Source organism: Glossina fuscipes, unplaced genomic scaffold, assembly GCF_014805625.2.
Source record: "Glossina fuscipes isolate IAEA_lab_2018 unplaced genomic scaffold, Yale_Gfus_2 121, whole genome shotgun sequence".
In the NCBI taxonomy this organism is placed as follows: Eukaryota; Metazoa; Arthropoda; class Insecta; order Diptera; family Glossinidae; genus Glossina; species Glossina fuscipes.
Genome location: NW_023998464.1, coordinates 4369551 through 4390274, shown reverse-complemented (window position 1 = coordinate 4390274; position 20724 = coordinate 4369551). Strand labels below are relative to the sequence as shown.

Below are 20724 nucleotides of genomic sequence, written 5' to 3'. Positions count from 1 at the left end.
GTCGATGATTCGGGCAAAGAAATTTAAGCAAAGCCGACAACAACAAACCAAAAAGGATTCATATTATTTTTAAGATAATTTCAAATTTCTCTCTCATTGCATATGTATTGTCCTCCGCAGGAAAAGCACCAAAAAGAAAACATCTCAACATATCGTCAAACACATTATAGACCACAATACTGTGCATTCAGTCAAACGGTGCAGTCGAAACACATCCGCTTTCGAATATAAAGCTAGTTAGCACTTGCTTACGTTGGTTTACTGTCAACGAGTTACACTATAAAAGGCATTCTTTGAAGATATTAAAAAGAAAAATTTGATAAGCAAACGTTTTTAACTTATAATAAAAATTTAACTATGATTTGAATCTTTACCCTGCACCAAGTAATTGAAACATAATCAAATTAAAAGTTTTAAATAAATAAAACAACGATAATGAAACGATATTTACTACAATTTTTATTTGTAGCTATCGTCTGCAGCAGAGGTAAGTAATGATTAGGCCGTAGTCAAAAAAACGCTTTAAGTTCATTTAAGCAAACAGGAAAAGAAAAGAAAAAATCCATGTAAACAGAAAATAGTTTTGCATAAATTTAAAAAAATTTCTTAAAAATTGTTTGTATCCATTATTATATAATAATAGCATATAATGCGCAAGTTCAATAATTTCTACACAAAATAGAAGAAGCAAAGGCACATACATATACGCACTTTAAAAATCATAAGGATAAAGAAAGTAACAACCATAGACTTTTGCTACTTGCACTCCATGTACGGGTAGCAATGTATTAAAGTTACGTGTGCACATAATATGGGTCAATGTTAAAAGATGTAAAAACAACACAATGTAGGTTTTGTTGTCATACGACATAATAACATATAATATGCATCCATACATATATAGGTATGTAGGATAACAGCGCTTAGACAAAGAAGCCAGCCATAAGCACTCTCACTTGATTTTTAAATATAGATATGCATGTTATATTCACGTTCTGTGTTGTATGTGTTTCCAGTGTTATCGGGCCCATTGGCTCAAACGGAGATTCCTCAAGACGACGAAGATGACGACTGGGACGATGAGGATGAATCCTCGGAAGCGGATGATGACGGACGAATTTATAAGAACCCGCGTAACTCACCCTCTTCGGAATGTCCGCGTGACGAAGAGCAAGCCACTTTATTGGGACAAAAATGTTTACGTAAATGCTCATCGGATGAGGACTGTAAGAGTAAGAAAAAAAAATGTTTATGTGACGGCGTCTGCGGTATGTCATGCATTAAGCCCGGTGAGTGTGAATAAACGTCATGGCAATTAAAAGTATTGTTATTAAACTACTTTCCTGTAAAAAGATCGCGAATGCCCGGAATTGGCTCAACCTACTCTAGGCCAAGTCACAGTCGCTGGTAGACATTTTGGTGCACGAGCCTCTTATTCCTGCCCTCATGGTTATCATGTAGTTGGACTACAAAGTCGTTTATGCCAAGCCGACGGCAACTGGGCTGGTGCTGAGCCAGCTTGCAAACAAAACAGTAACGTTGCATATACATTTATCAAAATTCTTTTTTAAGCAATGTCGGTAAACTAATGATCCCCTTTTTTTTGTAGTTTATTGTCTGAAACCACCGCAAATAGAACATGCTCGCAATTCAGCTTTGCCAGAGCAGGAAACATTTGATTTGGATTCGACAGTACAATATCATTGTCATAATGGTTACGTGACCAACGGTTTTCCAAGAGCTAAATGTCTAGCCATAGATGGTCAAGCCAGCTGGTATGGACCAGATATACAATGCGAACGTGAGTTAAAATTATATAAAAATTCCGTGAAGTATAGACAGATGAAAATATCGAATTTTATTTTTTTCTGTTTGTAGCTCGATCCTGCGGCCAGCCGCCAGATCCGGCTAACGGATGGCATTCTGGCGAGTGTTACACTTATGGTTGCAAAATCACCTACAATTGCGGCAATAGTTACGAGTTAGTAGGCAAACATGAACGCACCTGCCAATCAGACGGTTCTTGGACGCCAAAAGAGCTGCCCACTTGTGTATGTAAGTAGTCTCGAAAAATTGCTTGTAATTTCTCTCACTTTGCTTTGTCTTGTTATTTAAGTTCACCTTGATCTAAGAACAACCACTTTTTTTTTATGTTCTTTTCTTTTGCATCAAAAAGCCAATAGCGATAAAAATGCCACATTTCCTCCTAGTCAGTCAGTGTAAAATTTCACCGCTTCTGAATCAAGAAGAGTTGTTGTTGTTTAAAAAATAAGGCTAAATTTATAATTTTCCTATTAGCTTATAACATTACTGTTGGAGAACTGAGACCTTGTTAAAATTCTATTTCAAACGAGTTAAAAACGTTTATTTACAAAGTAATAATAATAATGGTTGAAATTTGTTGTTAAACAATTTGTTATGAATAAATAAAGTTACCGCAAATGTGAAACGTTGTTTTATTATCATATTTCACATGTAACAGCATTATCCGCTCTCATAACTTATGTTGCCGTCATATTGTCAATTTCATGAACAATTCAAAGAACTTGCGGTAACTTTCTTCAGAGTCCGCTACATGCCTTCCCTTCTGTAACTTTCGTTTCGCTTATATTTTTATTATCAAAGACTGAAGCTGTGAAAATGTAGTGTTTATTATGGTAAAAATGCACATAATCGACAACTAAAGCTTATGATTTTCTTCTTCTGCCACCATTGTTCTCCTAAAGTTCTTTACTCACCTTTCGATTTTACTAGTTTCCATACTTAATGTAAGAAACCAGTTACGTAGGATGACTACGATAATTCGTCAATAGCTTAACTGTTTCTGCAAAAGGAGATGATATCACTTTGCAGACGCTGCTTACGAAATAATACCGCAGGCATTGCCTTCATACATGAGTGATTCAAATATATTTAATATGCAGACTGATTGAGGTTATAAAGTAAAATAAAAAATTAAATATTTTTGGTTTTCTTTCTTTCGAGCAGTAGTTACCTCTGTTATATGCCCTACACCTGAAAATCCGAAGAACGGTAAAGCCACATACACAACTTTAGCCTATAATTCAGTGGTTAGCTATGAATGCCGTTATGGCTATACGTTGGTGGGCGAAAGCTCAAGCCGTTGTGGAGCTGATCGAAAGTGGAGCGGAACTTTACCTGTGTGTAAAGGTAAGTCAGTTTTTTTCTACATCATTGTTATAATTTTCTTTTAAGTCCCTTCTTATAACCGATGCTACGCTACTACTTATTGTACAATTTATATTAAGCTTTTGCGGATGTAGGTCGGAAAGACTTAGAACAGAGCCATTGTTCATTACACCGATGTATTCAAAACCATTTTCTGAATTAATCTAAGTTTGAGAATGCGCTGGGTTGGACCGTCTTTACGATTACACTTCTTACAACGCCTTGTCTTGAAAAAGTTAATATATCATTCAATAATTCGTAGAATGAAATACAAATGTAAATTAACTGTTGACGAATCCATTTGATTTTTAAGTAGCATCCAACCTTCAAACGTACTGCTTCAAAATCTCATGAGACTTCGCCCATTACTTTACTAGTTACAGTTGTTTTAGTGACGCTACGCATGAACCTCGAATTTTTCCATCGTTTTACACAAGTGAGTTATGTGAAAGAAACTTCAAATTTTCAAAATTTCTCGGGGAAAGTCGCTGAGTAATAGTCTTAGGGAATACAAAATAGATCTGACATTTGATCTGAAATTTGATGCCGATGGACCAAGTGTGTGAATGGTACCCCATATAAGCGTCACTACGAAATGTGAGCGTTTATAAAAGTATAAGGTCTAATTTTTAGTGCATTATGAGGTATATTGGTCTATAATTTATAATGTGATAGACAAATAAATTGTACTAACTTTGCGCAATTTAAGATCCATGCAAGAGTTCTCACGAGTTGTAAGCCTTTACATAGCAACGAAGTGTAATTATAAATAGATGAACAATAATAAAATCCTTCACAGAGACTTGGAGCGAGTTTTTGGATCGAGTTAGTTCATGTTTTGAGGTCATTTCCGCATAAGACCTCCTATAAAAAATGCTCCTTTACATTAAAACAATATATAATTTTTGATATCTTGTCACAATGATAATTTATTAAATGTATGATATTTAATGCTTAGCGTTAGTCAACTATAATCCACTTGCTTTTATTCAATTAGAAATTAATTGCGGTCATCCTGGCATTCTATACAATGGTTGGATCGAAAACATTGAAGTGGGTACTGGTTTAGGCGCTAGCATTATATTTCGGTGTCAACCCGAAATGCTAATGCAAGGTCATGCATCCAGTGTTTGTCAAATTGATGGACGTTGGCGGAACCCTTTGCCTGAGTGTTTAGCTCCATGTGTGGTACCAACTATATCACAAGGCTTTGTTATACCTATCGAAATTATGACTGATGAGAATGGCACGGTCATAATAACATCTACAACGACGCAATCGCCTGTCATTTCTCCTTCCGGATATGTGGATAAAGTAAAACATGGCACATCTTTAGATGTCAAATGTGACGAAAATTATGAATTCCCAGTCTCCTTGTTAAGTCCACCCACATGTCATAATGGCACATGGAGCATAATACCGCGTTGCGTTCCGGCGAGATGTAAAAGTATGCCGAAACCTCCAAAGCACGGTATGGTATTGGCTCCAAAAACTGAGCATGGTATGAAAGCAAGATTTAAATGTAAAGACGGCTTTAAACTGGTCAATCCCGAAGGGAAAGATATAACAGATCTAAATGCTTACATTCTTACCTGTTCTTTTGGCAATTGGACTGGAGACACACCACATTGTCAAGAAGTATTTTGTTCATTCCCTGGCTATATACCAAATGGCAAGGTATTATTAGTTGGCAATATGGGACTTTATGACTACAGGCCCTATGTGAAAAAGGTATAATAAGGCTGTTATTTGCTGTATATAGATATATATATATATATATATATATATGCACTAACAAATTCTTTTTTATATCAGATAGTAAATAACAAACAGATTATGTACGATTGTGATAAAGGTTATGTATTAGACGTAGGTCCACCGGGCGCCACCTGTGTGGGTGGTAAATGGCGCCCTTTAGAACTACCGCAATGTTTATTGGGTCAACACCCTCGCCTGCGTTGGAATCGCAAACGCAGGTCCATCGAAATAAGACATATTGGCTCTACATATCGCATGCGAGAGAAACGTGACTTGGAGAAAAAATTAAGATATGATATTTATCAACATTTTCCACAATGGAAAAATGCAACAAATAAGGGTAAAAGGCCATCACCCAATGAAATGATAAAAAGTTTTTAATTAATCCTCTTCCAGTTGATCCTAAATTACGGAAGCGTAGCAAACGAACACCGACTGAGATTGAAGAAGCCTATTCTAAATATTACCAACGTATCCGGCAAAAATACCAAAATTATGTTAAACACTTATTAGGCTACAACAAAATGTACAATCCTTTAGAATTTCTTAATACCAACAAAAAGATACAAGCACAAGATGGTCGTTGGTATAGTTTCTACGATAATCAAGAGCAATTAGCTCGATATAAACCTAACCACAAATCCCAAACTTTGGCGAATGAATTTAATCTTTATGACTATGAGGATTTCGACGGTGCGCATAGAACAATGGGCAAAATACCAATGCCCAATATCTATCAAAATTCTCGGTACAGTTCGAGCAGGAGGAAGAATGAACCTATTCTTGATAGCAATAATTCCTTTCATCGCCTTATGGAAGGTTCGAAAAAATTACCAAAAACAAGCAATGAAAGTGATTTCATAGAACAATTAAAAGCTCAAATAATACGAAAACGTCGTAAAAGAAGCAGCAGTTACTTGCAGCCCAGTGAGCCAGACGCAAGCGATCATTTGGAGAACAAAGAGGGACGCAAGCGTTTACGTGGCCCTTGTGAAGATTTAGATTGGGACTCATTCGCAAATATTACCACTATTAGGCCGGGTAAGGCTCCAGGAAGAAACAGTGTTGGTATCATATTGTATTTAGAATGCAATCCTGGTTTTAAATTAAATATAAAGGATGAAAATGTGACAGTTCGTTGCATACGAGGAATTTGGAAACCCGAAACACCAAAGTGCGTTTCAGGTATTTCGAGAAATCTCTTTTCACAATCTTCAATCTTTTACGTTAAACCTTTTCGAAAAGTAGCGCCTTGCTTAGTACCTTTTGTGGAGAATGGAAAATATTATAAAGTGGAGCCGCATACCAAATGGTTATCGGATAAACCTTCTTTAACGCCCCTTTCAACCTATGAGGAAATACAATCAAATGAATTTATAACATTGGAGTGCGGAGATGGTTATAAAATACAAGTTAGTAAAATTAACTTTCATTTCGAAAACCAATCAAAAACCTTCCATCTTCTAGGGCTCAGCACAATTAAGATGCGCCCATGGCAGTTGGTCAGTAAATGCTTTCTCTGAATGCGTTTCTATTCTTTGCACTCTTCCGAACATAACAGGTTTAACATACGAGGTAGGAATCTACAGCAAACGGTTATTATATCTATAATTATAGTTACTTGCATCTTAGGGAGGTTATCGCGCTGGACTTACCATCGGTCACATGAGTTCGGTTAGCGTGCGCTGTAATTATTCCACCAATACTTTGCCGATTGAAATGAACTGTAACAAAGGTGTACTAACTCCACAAAACATACACTGCGAATCCGGTATGCGAAAATCGCGTGAAGAAATTCTGCAAGACAATGAAGAAGAAATTAATGCGAGGTCTAACAGTGCGTCAATATCACATTCCCTGGACTCGTCAGATATGGAAGAATCGTCTAACTCCACTGACGATCAAAATACTACTGAGGAAGCAAAAATGTGTGGACCTCCGTCCATAACAGATGGCGCTTTAGTTTACAAGTAAGTTAGAGAAGTTACGAACAAAATCGTCAATGCTTCATTTCCATTTATTCAGAAATGGGGATTTGGAAATTGAAGGTGGATATGAGAGCGGGACCGAGATTTTTTTCAACTGCATTCCGAGTGCGTCCGGTGAGCGAAATACATGGAAAATTATATGCGAAAACGGCCATTGGATAGGCAGATCTTATAATTGCGGTTAGCCACGCTCTTGGCTTTTTAAAGTAAAAGCTTCCTTAATAAAAATTTCTGAATTTCTTAGCTAACGGCACTTGTATGTTTAAAAACAATGAACCAAATGTGGTGAGTTTTTATAATGACTTGGAAATTCGTGAAGATATTGTTGAATTCCCTCCAGGAGCGACCATAATATCAAGGTATGGACGGTCTGTTTGTGCACCTCTTTTCCATATTTCTTAATACTTGCAATCTGTATTAACTTTTAGATGTACTGACATCGGCAAATTTGAGCTTGTGGGTAGTATTGAAAGGACATGTATTCACTCCGAGTGGACCGGCGCAAAACCAGCTTGTTTTGGTTTAAATCAAGAAAATGACTATGCTAGTAAATATGAAAAACTTCTTCAACCTATAATTCGCGAGGTGTAAAATAAATGTTTGACTTTTTTCAATAGTGGAAAAAGCTCCTACAATATTATTTCGTCATCAAAACGGTCCTATCGCGCAAAGTAATGACGGTAAACTGATTGTGTATCCGGGCACCACTCTGCACATGGAATGCTTATGGATGAGACGTTTCGGCAATCCGAAATGGTCTGTGAGCCATAGTGTGAGGTTGGCTTAGCCGATTTTTTAAGAACATGTTTGTAGACTTTTATTCTTTCTAGAAATTATTCAGAAGGTTGGGTTACTGACGAGGGGAGAGACGCTACTTTGGAGTATCGCTTAACAATATCCAATGCTCAAGCTGAAGATTCTGGCATATTCTCTTGCCAAACGCCGGCAAGACATGAACACTCAGTTGAGGTGGTTGTTAAGAGTATCAACTGTCCTGAAATTCCTATACGGCGTGGTTTAATTGTTAGTACGAACGATACCAAATTAAGCACTCGGGTCTTGCTTTCCTGCTCGAATGGAAATTCACTTATTGGTTCTTCTGAATTATTTTGCCTTCCCAGTGGCAACTGGAGTGCACCCTTACCAGTTTGCGAAAGCGTAGAATGTGGCGATATTCCTCTACCTAATAACGTTAGTTCTCCACGGGTCTCTGTGCTATCCAGGGAGGTAGGTGGTCGCGCTGCCTTCTCCTGCGCCTCTGGCTACGGTATACGAGGACCGTCAGAAGCAATATGTTTGCCTACTGGCGAATGGGCTGTACCCTTTCCAACATGCATTGAAGTTCAATGTGACAATCCAGGAGCTCCTCAAAACGGTTACGCTCAGGGCTCAGCACCTTACCGGGCCGGCGATGTTGTGCAATTCAATTGCAATCCCGAGTACATGATGCAAGGACAACCTATAATTGCCTGCCAAGATAACGGCCGCTGGTCCGGAGTTTTGCCGAAATGCGTTCAGGCCTGTTCCTATCCTGGTACAGCAATAAGTGGCCATATGTCTTCGGTACAATTTTACTATGCGATTGGTGAAAGTGTAACATTTACTTGCGACGCTGGTTTAGAGTTAAGAGGACCAAAAATGGTCAAATGTCTTAAAAATGGGAAGTGGTCCGGCGCAATACCCCAATGCATTTCCACGGACTGATCACACTAATCGTAATGTTTCTGAAAACAACGAAGGTTTTCAAGTATGCTCCAATTTCCGTCATAAATGTACTTATGAAGTATTCCATAGAATGAAAATTTACGCACATTTTATTAAAAATAAAACAAATGAAAATGTATCTTAGGGAACTAATAATGTGTTCTTTGATTTTTTTCGCGGCGAAATAGAAAGGTTACCAACAAAAACAATGAATAACAATAGAGACTAAATCAGTTACTGTTTCTTAGCTTATATATTTTCACTCCAAGCCGAATTAATGATTTCCGTAGCTGCAGGTAATGTTTAAACCAGTTAAAAACTGAAAAATACGCAGTGCTGTAAACGACATCCATCTCTTTAATCTATGATATACACTGAACGAGATCTTGTAAACAACTGAAACCTACACTGTCCAAATGTTGATATCCAAGTTAAGCGTACCAGAAATTTTAGGAATTGAATGCTTCGGGTACGTTTTATGAAGCAACCAATTTCAGTGGAACGAACTTATTTATTCACTTTACATAAACATGACTTAGTCCCCTTACGATCGCTGTTATAACAATTCTATTCAATGCTAAACTTTTGCTGGAAATTTAATTTTTCCTTTCTTAAACTAACGGAAAAGCCATACATTTACTTTCAATACCTAGCAGCACCCAGTACCCAGTTATTGTTGTTAGCAAAGTAAACAGCAATTATGTCGATCGACACGCTGGTCTAGCTTAAAGAGAAAGAAAGAGAAGTAAGAAAGTTATATTCGGTTGAGGCCCGCTTTTATTTAATATCATAGAGAAGTGGTTAGGATATCAATTGGCCTATTTTCAATACAATCCTGCGTACAGAAACTCTAAATGTTTCTAGCAAACATGAAATCGATATCTTTGTTTTTGCGATTAGAAGAGTGTCAATAACACACACCACACAGACGGCCATACATGACTTATTCAACTTAGAATTTCATGTTGATCACGAATATATGTACTTTAAAGTTTTCTTTTAGGTGGTTTTGTGGCAATCATTATAAAAATCATTCAGGGGTGGGCATAAAATGAAAAAACAGAAATTCCCAGAGGACATGAAAAGAAAAGTTTTCGTAGTTGTTTTGGTGGACGGTACTTTCCACTTCCACAGCTACCGCAATTGAGGCTGTACTTTTTTAAAATATCTGCTGACAACCAGAACAAAAACGTTTCTGTTACTAAGCCAACAGGACATATGTGGCAGCTGTTTGCAACAGTCATACCAATCTACCAAAAAAATTACAAATCAATCTCGCTGCGCAGTTATTGTAAAAAAGTATAGTCCCACAGTAAAATATGCCCACACTAAAATAATGCTACAACATTTGCTGCCACTAATAACACAAAGAATTACATAAAGAATCCTATAGCGATCTTTTTATGTAAATCAAAGGATATCCGTACCATCTTTAGAGTTCTGTCTCTTAAAATATCGTAAGAATGCCGATTGAGAGGGCGCCTAATGTTTGAATATCTCCTGAAATTGACCACCTTAAAACCTGGATCCTTTTCCATTCCTCCAACGATTATTAATTTTTTTCTTTATAGGGAAAGTATAATTTTTTTTATTCAAATTATGAGTCCCTCTAAATATATTTGCGCTCTAGTTTTTCTTGGCAAATTTTTTCAGACCTCCTCTTCATAGAGATTTCTATTAAAATCCCCCAAAAGAAGTGAAGTTTTGACTTCTTCAGCAGCTGCTTTATGTAACCATTGGTTGCTTCTTAAAGGAAAAAACAAAAATACTTTACAAAATTTGATACCTTAATGCTGGAATAAGCAACTAACATGAGAAAAGAGCAAATTAAGCAAATGCCGAATTCAAATAATTTATAACAGATGGATGTTAAAGTTCCTATTACAAGAACTATTTTTTATCATTATTGTTATTATTTCATTGCACCAACAAAACGGTTAAAATGTTTTCTTACATCTGCGACTTTGAGGTTTTAAGTGATCATTTGGAACGGACGAATCGTTTTCAATGTGTTTTCAATACGATACGTCAAGATACGATGGTTAAAGTGTTCACTAACCATCGGTGGAGATATTATGAAAAAAGAATTTGGAAAGGATGACAGAGCACAAGAGCATTGTAATATTCTTACTGTAGTTTATTTCGATCCCTACGGTCTGTACCCTTGAGTTTAAATCGATGCGTTTTTAAAGGATGTCGGATTTAATAAGCATGCCAGCACTTTGTTTTCAGACTTGGTTTTGATCGATATTAAAAAAGTATCCAATATACGGAACCCTTGGCAATGGGTTGAAAGAAACTTTACATTATTAATGAATCGTTTGACGTTTCCCTGTAATGTATTTCGTTATTTAATATTGTCTATTCCTTACAACTGGGTACGGTTGATATATTGAATTAAAGATTTTCTTGTCTTACGTACGATGGAATCGAAACTGCTATTCTTGTACCAACCACTTTTGTTGGGTAAACGACGACTAAATGGAGGAAAGTCAAATGTTAAAATTTTGTTCTCTTGGCTGATTGATAAATGGTTTGGTTTGAAAGAATTTGCTGGGATAGAATACTGCCGTTTCGTTTGCGCTCAATTTGCTTGGCGGATTGATATGACGGTGGTTTGGCTATGTCAGTATTGGTGATCGGTATAGGATGTTTAAAAAGTCATTGTCTATTTTGTGAAACTGTCAGACGATCGTAACAAAGCTGGTGATTTCACTTTTGAAATTTTGTATTGCCAGCACTTGTAAATATCGAAGCTAGTCGTCCTCTAAAGCCGAATGATGATTATCGCAGTTGACGCATAATGTGCCTGATCATCATGTCATTCTTTTACTTTGTGGTTAAGGCTTTGGCAATTTTTGCATATCATAGGCCTCAGGATGTAATGTTCAACTTGATGTTTATACTGTGCCATATCTCCAGAAGACGAAATGCGACAGAGATCAAAATTGAGAATAATTCTATCTAATTCTATCTATTGCCGTCTAAGCGATGTAAACGTCACTTAACCTGCCATTAGGGACACTTCCAATTTTTTTTTGAAGTTAACATTATTTACTCCTATAATTCAAGATGACAGCAATCCCGGAAACGACAAGCGGAAAGATTCAGAGTCCTTGTCCATTCGCTTCGTTGATTTGACAAATGAAGCGGTCACATAACTACATTCAACATAAATTTTTTTTTTTTTTTTTTGTACTATGTCCAGCGAACTCGCTGTTTTCTAAATTATGAGTTTTGAGGAATTGAAGCAGCGGCATATCATCACAAAGAAACTATTTCAAAATTGTCATCATAGCAAATGCAAAAGGTGAACCTAAACCAATTTCTTCAAAGAAATTAAGGTACAGCTTGCGAATTTTAAAGTCCTATTTCAAGCAAATAGTTTCCCACCAAAACAAAATCGAGAACATTGATCCAAATGATAATGTACGCGCAGACATCGAAGACTTTTACGATTACATTAATTCTTAGCTACAACAACACCGATCTGAGATAGGAAACAATGCGAAATTTTCTGAACCATCGTGTAGAGTCCCAGTTTTCACAAATAAGCTGCCTCGCCTTGAATAGCCCAGCTTTAGTGGAAAGTGCAGTGACTATAAAAACTTCGTAACGTCAGTTACTCAAATTGGTGATCGTATTTAGGACGTTTTGAACAACGAACAAGTCAGTCATGTCTTAAACCGTCTCCGAGGCCATGCATTAGATACAATAAAGACCTTCCAAGTAAGCAACAAAAATGACCCCAGCTGGCTGATATACATGAAAAATATCACGAAAATTTTTGAGCTTTTTGATGTTTCCAAATCTAACGCTGGCCAATTAAGAGTCCTTGTTGATAACGTCTCCGCAATTTATAGTTCATTGCAATCCCAGGACTCATCGACTGACATAGTCAATGCTTGATTGTACTATAATGGAAAAGGTTGATATTGACGCTAAAAAACAATATAACGATTCTTTGGATTTCATTGAATTGCTTACTTGGGACTTGGAACATGATATCCAATATTTAGAGTCATTGTACTCAACTGCTGCTTCTCGCTAAGATCTAATCATTATTGTGGAAAATCAAACCGAAAATTGTCAAAACTTCGATATATATAGGTTTTGCTCCAAATCTGACTAAAGTTAAAGTCAACGCAGGCGTTTTGAAGATTTGTATGTGGCACTTCGATTTGCAATTTGAAGAACTTTGTCCTTTGCATAAATTGTCTTGCTGAAGGACATTGAGTTAAAGGCTTTCCCTTGTCGTTTAAGCGAAAATATGCTCTCGCTCTCATCGCACATTCCGCCACCACACTCAAATGGATTCATCGCTACAACGCCGTCAAGATCTGATGCTGTCGCCGATGAATCATCTGGTTCCGTTCATGCGAATATGGAAGGATCATCTCCTTGTATACTTCTTGCAATTGCCATATTCAAGGTAACTCGGAAGAGCGCTCTTCTATCCTTGGTCTCAATTGAATTTCGCAATCGATAAAACCGTAAAACCATGAAATTTGCAAAAAGTACAAAAATCCGTTGATGTCTCTGGAATTGGAAATTTGTTTACAACAATGAAGCATAGGTGGTCTACAAAGTTCAAATCGCTCTTAATTGATTTTGAAGTACCGCTTTGGAACGACGCCTGTGTCGAGATTTCAACCTGAAAACAAAATCTTTGGCTTTCATGATAGAATATGAAGATTTTGAATGCACGAGTTTGGAGAGGAGGCCTAAGTTGAATGAACCTTATTACTACATTCCTCAAAATTGTATTTTTAAGCCCGATAATACTTTAACAAAGCTTAGAGTTATTTTTAATAAAAGCATTTGGCAGTTGTGCCGTTGGTTTTTGTGGTTCTGTGGACACTTATCTTCCCAGACTGGGCTAAATTGCGTAGAAAACGTATACCAATGTTTCTGTTTGTCTCGCAACAGATACCTTCATCCCTGCTCTGAAAAAATTCGAGAACGGGGCTTGCCAACTGATATATGCGACAACGGCACTGACTTTGTAGGGGCAAACTTGAAGCTGAAAACGTTCAACAAACAATTTGCAGGCCAGAATTAAAGTCTTATTATCAGTTTTTGTTCTAGTAAATTTATTAATATTTGCTTAATTCCCCCACCCCCTCTCGGGCACCATACTTTGGTAGCCTATGGGATGCCGCTGTCAAATTAGCCAAGGCTCATCGCGAAATCCCGCTAGTATTCGCCTAACCTATACAGAACTTGTGACATCCCTAACTGAAACCTAAGCGATCCCAAATGCATGACAAATCTGAATGCTTCCACGTAACTGTAGCGATTTTAAAGGCTTCGACCATTTCATAACCCGAAGTACATTGCGATATGTTCGTAAACGAGATGTCTCTTTAAAAAATATAAACAATTCGAAACATTATGTTCAAATCAATGCTTTTTAATAACGCTTCTGAACGAAATGGTCGCATGAATACATCAACGAATTATAAACAGGGAATAACTCCAGCCATAGCTTTGCTTTTGGTGTTTTGCGGCATGAAGACAACACTATATTTGGGTAGAATAGTCGACGTTATTTCTGGTCGAGACGGTAAAAACAGAGTTAGTGAAGTTAGAACTATGAAGGATGTCACACGTCGACCTAATCACAAACTCGCTTTGTTAGTAAATCAAAAGTGATCTTTCAGTGTAGTTGGCATGTTAAGTCACCATATGATATCAACTAATGTTTTCATATCATTTTCGTATGCAGTGATTTTTGCACAATTTGCCATACCTAGCCTACTGTGCATGTACGTTTCATCTTTCCTGCTTATATCGATTAAATTGCGGAGACATAACGGAGCACACATGTACAGGTCGTTTTCTTTTGTTTGTCTTCTTGTCAATTTAATCTGAATCGTTGATGATCGGTTTGTTCCTTCCTTCTGTGTAATTTATCGTGTCCTTGCCATCGGCTGAAAAAAAATATATGCATTCAGTGAGATCGCAATGAGTTGTAAATCAGAAGAACATTAGAGGTCTATGAGATATTTTAATAATTTTTATTGTAACTAAAGTCTTAAGGATTCAATGGGCTCGAATCGCGCATACCCTCCTCTGTGCTTTTCACATTCTACTCTCCAAGTTATTTTATTTGACACCCACATCGCTGGTATTATAATTAATCGCGTTGTTTACCATAATCACTTTGAAATTAAGACAATTTTAGGCAGATAATATATCTTCATTTGAGGAGTGTACAAAATAGTTTTAAACATTTTGTCTTGTTCGCTATATGATGAGTAGGCATTGAACCTCCAAAAAGAAGTAAATTTAATTATTCGTAACTTTGTGTGGTCACGGCCGATTGGTTTAATTTTTGGACCTAGAGAGAAAGTTTCTCGTAAAGCAAATGCGGAGATCATCAACCTTCTAACTTTAATAATTTCCGAGTAACGAGCAAAAACTCAAAAATTTTTTGTTCAGAAAAACTGGGCTGCGTTCAGTTTACGCTTCATTGCGAACTTCTGCTCACACGAATTTGGCCCCTCTTCAATACCAAAATCCAATGTTTCTACCAAATTTGAAGTTGATATCTTCAAAAAACAAAATGAGTACACCCACATCTTACAGTGATGGGTATAAAAATAAATATTGCTTACAATATTTTCAATTGCTTTTAATTTTCTTTATTCCTCAATTTTCCACCAGTACATCATTATAGAAATAGTTTACCAGATCACACTAAATAAGTAGCTTTTAATGCTTTGAAAATGCATTCTCCGACTTACTCATTTTACAGGATTCGTTGACAATAATTGAATTTAATTAAAACCAATCGTTTTTAGCGCATCATTTATTTAAACAGTTTTTATTATTTTATCACCCTAAAAGCAACCCCTTTCAACTTTTCTGCGACTTTAATCAGCACTCAGGAATGTTCTCTCAACGTATTCGCGGAAAACTTTTACGAAATTCTTGAACGCTTAAAACATCCAAGGTTTGAAAATCCAGTTCGTTAAGAGGAGAGGATTTCTTACCAATATCTACAATTGGCGAAGCGAAAAGATCTCCATTTCTTTCGCAACAAGTTAGAACAAGGTGAACATAAACAAGATTTAGGTGTTTGAAGACTTTTTAAGTTACTAATGCTAATTTTTGAACAAATATATTTTACTTCAGTTTCTTTAAATCACGCTGCCAAGAGAAGGTGCCGCAAGTTTGTGAAATGGCAGAAAATATGATCCATTTTCTCATCAAAAACCGAGCAGCTCTTCAGCTAACGCGATAAAAAAACCCCTCTGGTGGTAGGTACATAAATAAACCTTAGTTCAGGTAAGGTTTCGTGCTGTTCAGCGACTAGACTAGGAATGAAATCTTGTTGTTCTAATCCACATCCATGCTAAGTCAAAGAATGCAACTTTGCCCTGATAAAATATAGCTGTTTAGCAAGTTAGTTTGTTTTTCATTATGCGCTCAATTAGTAATTATACACGCGGCCATATAGATGACGGACCCGGTTAAGGTCTCTCATCTTCTTTCGGAATCATTTTCTGAATTCATAATCATTTCTAAATTGCTCTAAGCCTGTCTATCCGTCTTATAACTCTCCACGTAATTTTTGTTTAAGCTACAGGTCGAAATTTTTACGATATTTTAACTGATTTTTATCCAAAGGACGAACGCTACCGAAAATGTCCATATTTTTGACTACTCCTCTTCTGGGGGCTTATTTAGGAAAATCAGTATACGGAAAGAAATTGCAATTTTTAACATTTCTCAACAAAAATAGCCGAGTAATATACATTCGGATGAGAAATCGACATTTTAAATTAGTATAAGTATATATTTAGCAGGATCCAGTTTTCGAACCCCCTCTATAAAAAGGTCAAAAGATCTAATTTTCAATATTTCATGGTGGCTGATCGATATAGTAATTAGTGCATAATAGTAATTGGACATACAAATTAACCTTACCGAATTTGGATCAAGTAGGTCTATTTTTTGGATGCCAGTACGTATAAGGATTCTTAGGAAATCTAAGCTCTTATGTGCCAAAAAGGCGTAATCGTTAATGGTTTATGATAAAAATTCGTTAATAGTACCAGCTTAACAAAAGGTTCCGTAACAAATTTGAGTCGCAGAGATCTATTTTTTAGACACTAAGATAGATAAGGATTATTAGGAAAGGCAGGGCCTTGTGTGGAGAGAAATATAATTTCTAATCTTCTATGACGGAAACTGAAAAATAACAAAATTGTTGAAAAGTAAATCAAGTTTGCTAAATTTGAATCACGTAATATGGTGTTTTGGGCTTTCCTCCAATACGCCTTTACTTGTGTTTAATTCACTTATATAACCAGCATCACAAACACACAAGAGGTGGTAGTGTAGATTACACCTAGTATTTTTTAACCATAGATCCTTAATCGATCAGCGTGTATTCAATTGGAAATTTCAATTTTCTTTTTTCGTTTTTAGAATTGTGTCAATTTCCACAACGAAAAGAGATTAAATGGATTCCATTTGATAGAGAGTGTGATATGTCGCATTTTGAAAGGTGTTCCGTTCAGGAAAAGTTCAGTTATATGTGTTGAAAGCTCTTCCCGTGCAAATAAAAGTCGTCAAAAAGTTGGGGAATATCTAGTTAAGTTAGTCAAGCAAACTTGTCTTATTAACCAAACACCACTGGAAGCATATAGTTTTTTATACCGATCGATTCAGAATCAATTTTTCAATCGTGCCTGCTGGTATGTCCGTCTACAGACCCACTTTTTTGATATATTTTCATGAAACTTGTCTTAGCCCAAAGACGAATGCTAAACTTGTTCGGATATGACTACTTTTTCGACCGCTTCCTACATAAAACCTTTTTTGAAAGGTCATTATATGAATGACAGAGAGCGTTTAACGTTAGGCCGTGGACCAATATAGTTTTTCTAGTTTTTTTTTTTTTTATCAATTGAATGCAATTGAGTAACTGAAGCTGAAAACCCGTTTTGTGACCCCACATAGTACGTATATTCTTGATGAACATCAAATTCTGCATCAATCTAAGTATGTCCTCTTTGAATGGACAAATGTTGGGAATTTGAATAAGCGTATATGTTCTCAATAATTTGTATAAAAATTGGGGGTGTGTGCTTTGGGAAGACCCATGTGTTTACTTTTTCAATTTATGTCGCCCGGTAATCTTAGTGAGGCCTTAGTGAGTTTCTACGCTCTTGTTCACCGTAGCAACCATCGCGAGCACGAACGTAAACCGTTAAATGAAGCACATCTGTTACAAATAGCCGCACATATAGCGGCCGTCATGGTTTATTTATCAAAACGCAAATTTGTACATCGTGACTTGGCTACAAGGAGCACATGATAGTGAAAATTGCCGACTTTGGTTTAAGATTTACTTACAAGGCTACTACAAAGGAGATGAGCATGATGTTATACCTATACATTGGATGCCGCTAGAATGTATATTACACAATAAGTTTTCCATAGAATCAGATGTTTGGGCCTATGGAATCTGTTTGTGGGAGATTTTTTCTTACACTCTTCAACTATATTACGGGATGACCCATGAAGAAGTAATCAAATACATTAAGGATGGTAATGTCTTAGGTTGTCCGGAAAATACGCCCTTACCGGTGTACGCTTTAATGAGACGCTGTTGGAATCGTAAGACCAGCGATAGACCAAGTTTTAAGGAAATCAATCATTGTATACAACATAGCATAGCTGAGCATGAGTGTAAAACAGCCCTCGAGATAGGTAAATAATTGTCAGATATTTAAAAATGTAAGTAAAGTTTTAAGAAAAAATGTTGTTTCTGCATAGGAAAAAATTTAAGTTGCTCTTCGTTATTATTACTACTTATTTATTTTTTGCGCACACAAGATTCTTTTAAAAAAAAATTTGGAGGAAATACGAGTGATTCATATATTGAGGGTATAATTACATAATTTTGGTAGAAAATATTTAAACACTTACTTAATTATTTAATTAATTGTGTCTTTTCATAATGCACACAATAGGCTTAAGTAGTTTTTGTAGCATTAGAAAAATAAGACAAATCAGATTTATAATATACATACGAATTAGAATCTTTAAGAGTCCCTTTGTATCATTTTTGTAATAATTATAATAAAACCCCATTTAAAAAGCTCCTGCTAATTTTTCGTTTGTTTTAACAAAGGTAATGTCATGGGAGAATGGTGCTAAACTAATCTAAACAGAGCCAGAAGAAGTTAAAGTTAAAGTTAGTGTTGGTTAGAGGAGACAATAGTTCAGAAGATTAAACGAAGAGTTTGCTTTCGTATTAAGCATTCTGCGTTATCATTCTTTGGGATTTATACAACTTTCTTTTTTTTTTGCCGAATATAGTTACGCTCTTCCACTACAATGTCCAGAGAACTTGACTGAAAACACTTTCATGCGCATGTTAAAAACACAATTCTGGCAAACGTTATAAGAAGTACACTTTTAACCACTCTGTTTTAGTAGAAGATAATTTGGTCGTTAGATAATTTGGTCCGTTAGATAATTTGGTCCGTTAGATAACACAGTGGCGTTACCATTTAACCATTTAACAGAGCTGCCATTTTTTGCGCATTGTTTGAAATTTAATAGTACGTTGTAGAAGAAATTCGCCGATAATTGTTTTTATTTTTACTAAATTCGAAGTATTTAATCGTTTGATCGCAAGCACGTCTGGACTTTTAAAGCCCCGTATAACAGCCTTAGCCGTCTTGTCATCGTTGAAAGGCTGAGCCATTTTATTATACTGTCGAAGCGATAACATCTTAGGTTTTGTAGTGTTTAGTGCTTTGTACGAAAAAAAAAAACTCTCATCACGTTATTTTAGACACAGGATTCGCCTTTACTCGCCTTTACTGAAAATCCATATAGTGAAATGATATCCCATGGATCTTATGCCTGTAACATGAAAGAACTTGAGGAAACTAATGTGGATAGTGTCAAGAGTATTCCTCCCCTGCTTCCGCTAAGGCAAAGCGCTTCTTGGTTGTTTCTAATATTAAAAGAACTGTGCTAAAAACGTTATATGGAATACCAAGACAAGCTTGCTTCAACTATTGGGACCAATATTCTTTATTTAGATACTGTTTTTACACTTAAAATAGTTTCAAAAATTTTGCTTATTTAGGATCATTTTTTATTTATTTACTTATTTACACATGAAACTCAGCTAAAATAAATTAATAGCCGAATTCAATTGACACTTAGAAGTAAATCTTATAATTATTATTAAAAATTAATCCAACGTGTATAAAAAGAATTAAAGGTGAAACGAAAAGGGGAGAATAAAATTCATGTGTAAATAGAGAAAAGAGGGAAAAAAGGATACACACAACTAGTTCAGAGGCATACCCACACCCATTACATAACCAAGTTGCAAGTGAACCCTTGGCTTGACAATTGATAGCAGTAAACGACACCAGTTAATTTTCGCATCATAGCGAGATATTGAGATTGCAAGTAAGTTGAAATACAGATGTAGGCAAATCGCCTGTATTAAGCAGCAGACATCAATTAGGTGTCTCCAAAGAGCTCTGAATGGATTAAACAGCTCAAAATTATATTTACATTGACTAGACATAATAAAAATATAGGACTTAGAGATGCGATTAGGAACATTAAAGCCTATCTTCGCAAGTAACGTGTTAATGAGTTAATTACCTTAATTAGAAAGGAAACGCCAGGAATAAATTTACGTTTCTCAAGTGACGCTAAGGATAACAGAAGCAAATTCTTTTCGTAAGAAGGCAGACAGACAAGCGGGTCCGAATCCAAATTCCTAAGAGCAATCGCAAGAATTGCTTTTGAGAGGTATAGTCAAGTATTGATCTAACTAAGCACACGTATAGACTTTTCATAACTAAGCTCGTTGGACCACTAGGCAATAATTGTAGGTTAATGCGGCGATTATTTCAGCTCGAGCCTTTGGTGTACGTGACATTTGCTGTTCAACATTTTGCAAGCCTACTTACTTTTGCATATTTTTTGGATTTTTCTGGGCAAACCCTACATTACCATATATACCAGGCTGCCATTCAAAAATCTCTCAATAAATATCTTCTGCTTCAAACTTACAATTACAAGCTTGCAATTT

General features: G+C 36.1%; 2 protein-coding genes across 3 annotated transcripts; both read left to right on the top strand.

Annotated features, from left to right (window-relative positions):
- Positions 1-180: 180 nt before the first annotated feature.
- LOC119640580 lies at positions 181-8641 on the top strand. Of its 2 annotated transcripts, XM_038038718.1 has the most exons (17): positions 181-487; positions 1017-1289; positions 1354-1533; positions 1610-1801; positions 1879-2055; positions 2989-3171; positions 4187-4920; positions 5005-5287; positions 5344-6132; positions 6196-6359; positions 6415-6522; positions 6580-6917; positions 6973-7115; positions 7180-7294; positions 7364-7482; positions 7553-7712; positions 7766-8641. In XM_038038718.1, the coding sequence occupies exons 1-17, from the start codon at positions 436-438 to the stop codon at positions 8637-8639; spliced, it is 4884 nt and encodes a 1627-aa protein (XP_037894646.1). In that variant the 5' UTR covers positions 181-435; the 3' UTR covers positions 8640-8641. The 2 variants fall into 2 exon arrangements, with proteins under 2 accessions (XP_037894646.1, XP_037894645.1); XM_038038717.1 differs by having other exon boundaries at positions 5344-6359.
- Positions 8642-12909: 4268 nt separating this feature from the next.
- LOC119640507 (tyrosine-protein kinase transmembrane receptor Ror2-like) lies at positions 12910-18373 on the top strand. Its single transcript, XM_038038596.1, has 2 exons — positions 12910-13071; positions 17999-18373. Exons 1-2 carry the CDS (start codon positions 12910-12912, stop codon positions 18371-18373), a joined length of 537 nt encoding a protein of 178 aa, XP_037894524.1.
- The last annotated feature ends 2351 nt before the right edge of the window (positions 18374-20724 follow it).

Coding starts and splice junctions, on each gene's coding strand:
- LOC119640580 (XM_038038717.1), top strand. CDS start 436: ATGAAACGATATTTACTACAATTTTTATTTGTAGCTATCGTCTGCAGC. Junction 1,802..1,878: donor ACCAGATATACAATGCGAAC/GTGAGTTAAAAT, acceptor TTCTGTTTGTAG/CTCGATCCTGCGGCCAGCCG. Junction 7,116..7,179: donor AGGCAGATCTTATAATTGCG/GTTAGCCACGCT, acceptor TGAATTTCTTAG/CTAACGGCACTTGTATGTTT.
- LOC119640507 (XM_038038596.1), top strand. CDS start 12,910: ATGCTCTCGCTCTCATCGCACATTCCGCCACCACACTCAAATGGATTC. Junction 13,072..17,998: donor TTGCAATTGCCATATTCAAG/GTAACTCGGAAG, acceptor CTTTGGTTTAAG/ATTTACTTACAAGGCTACTA.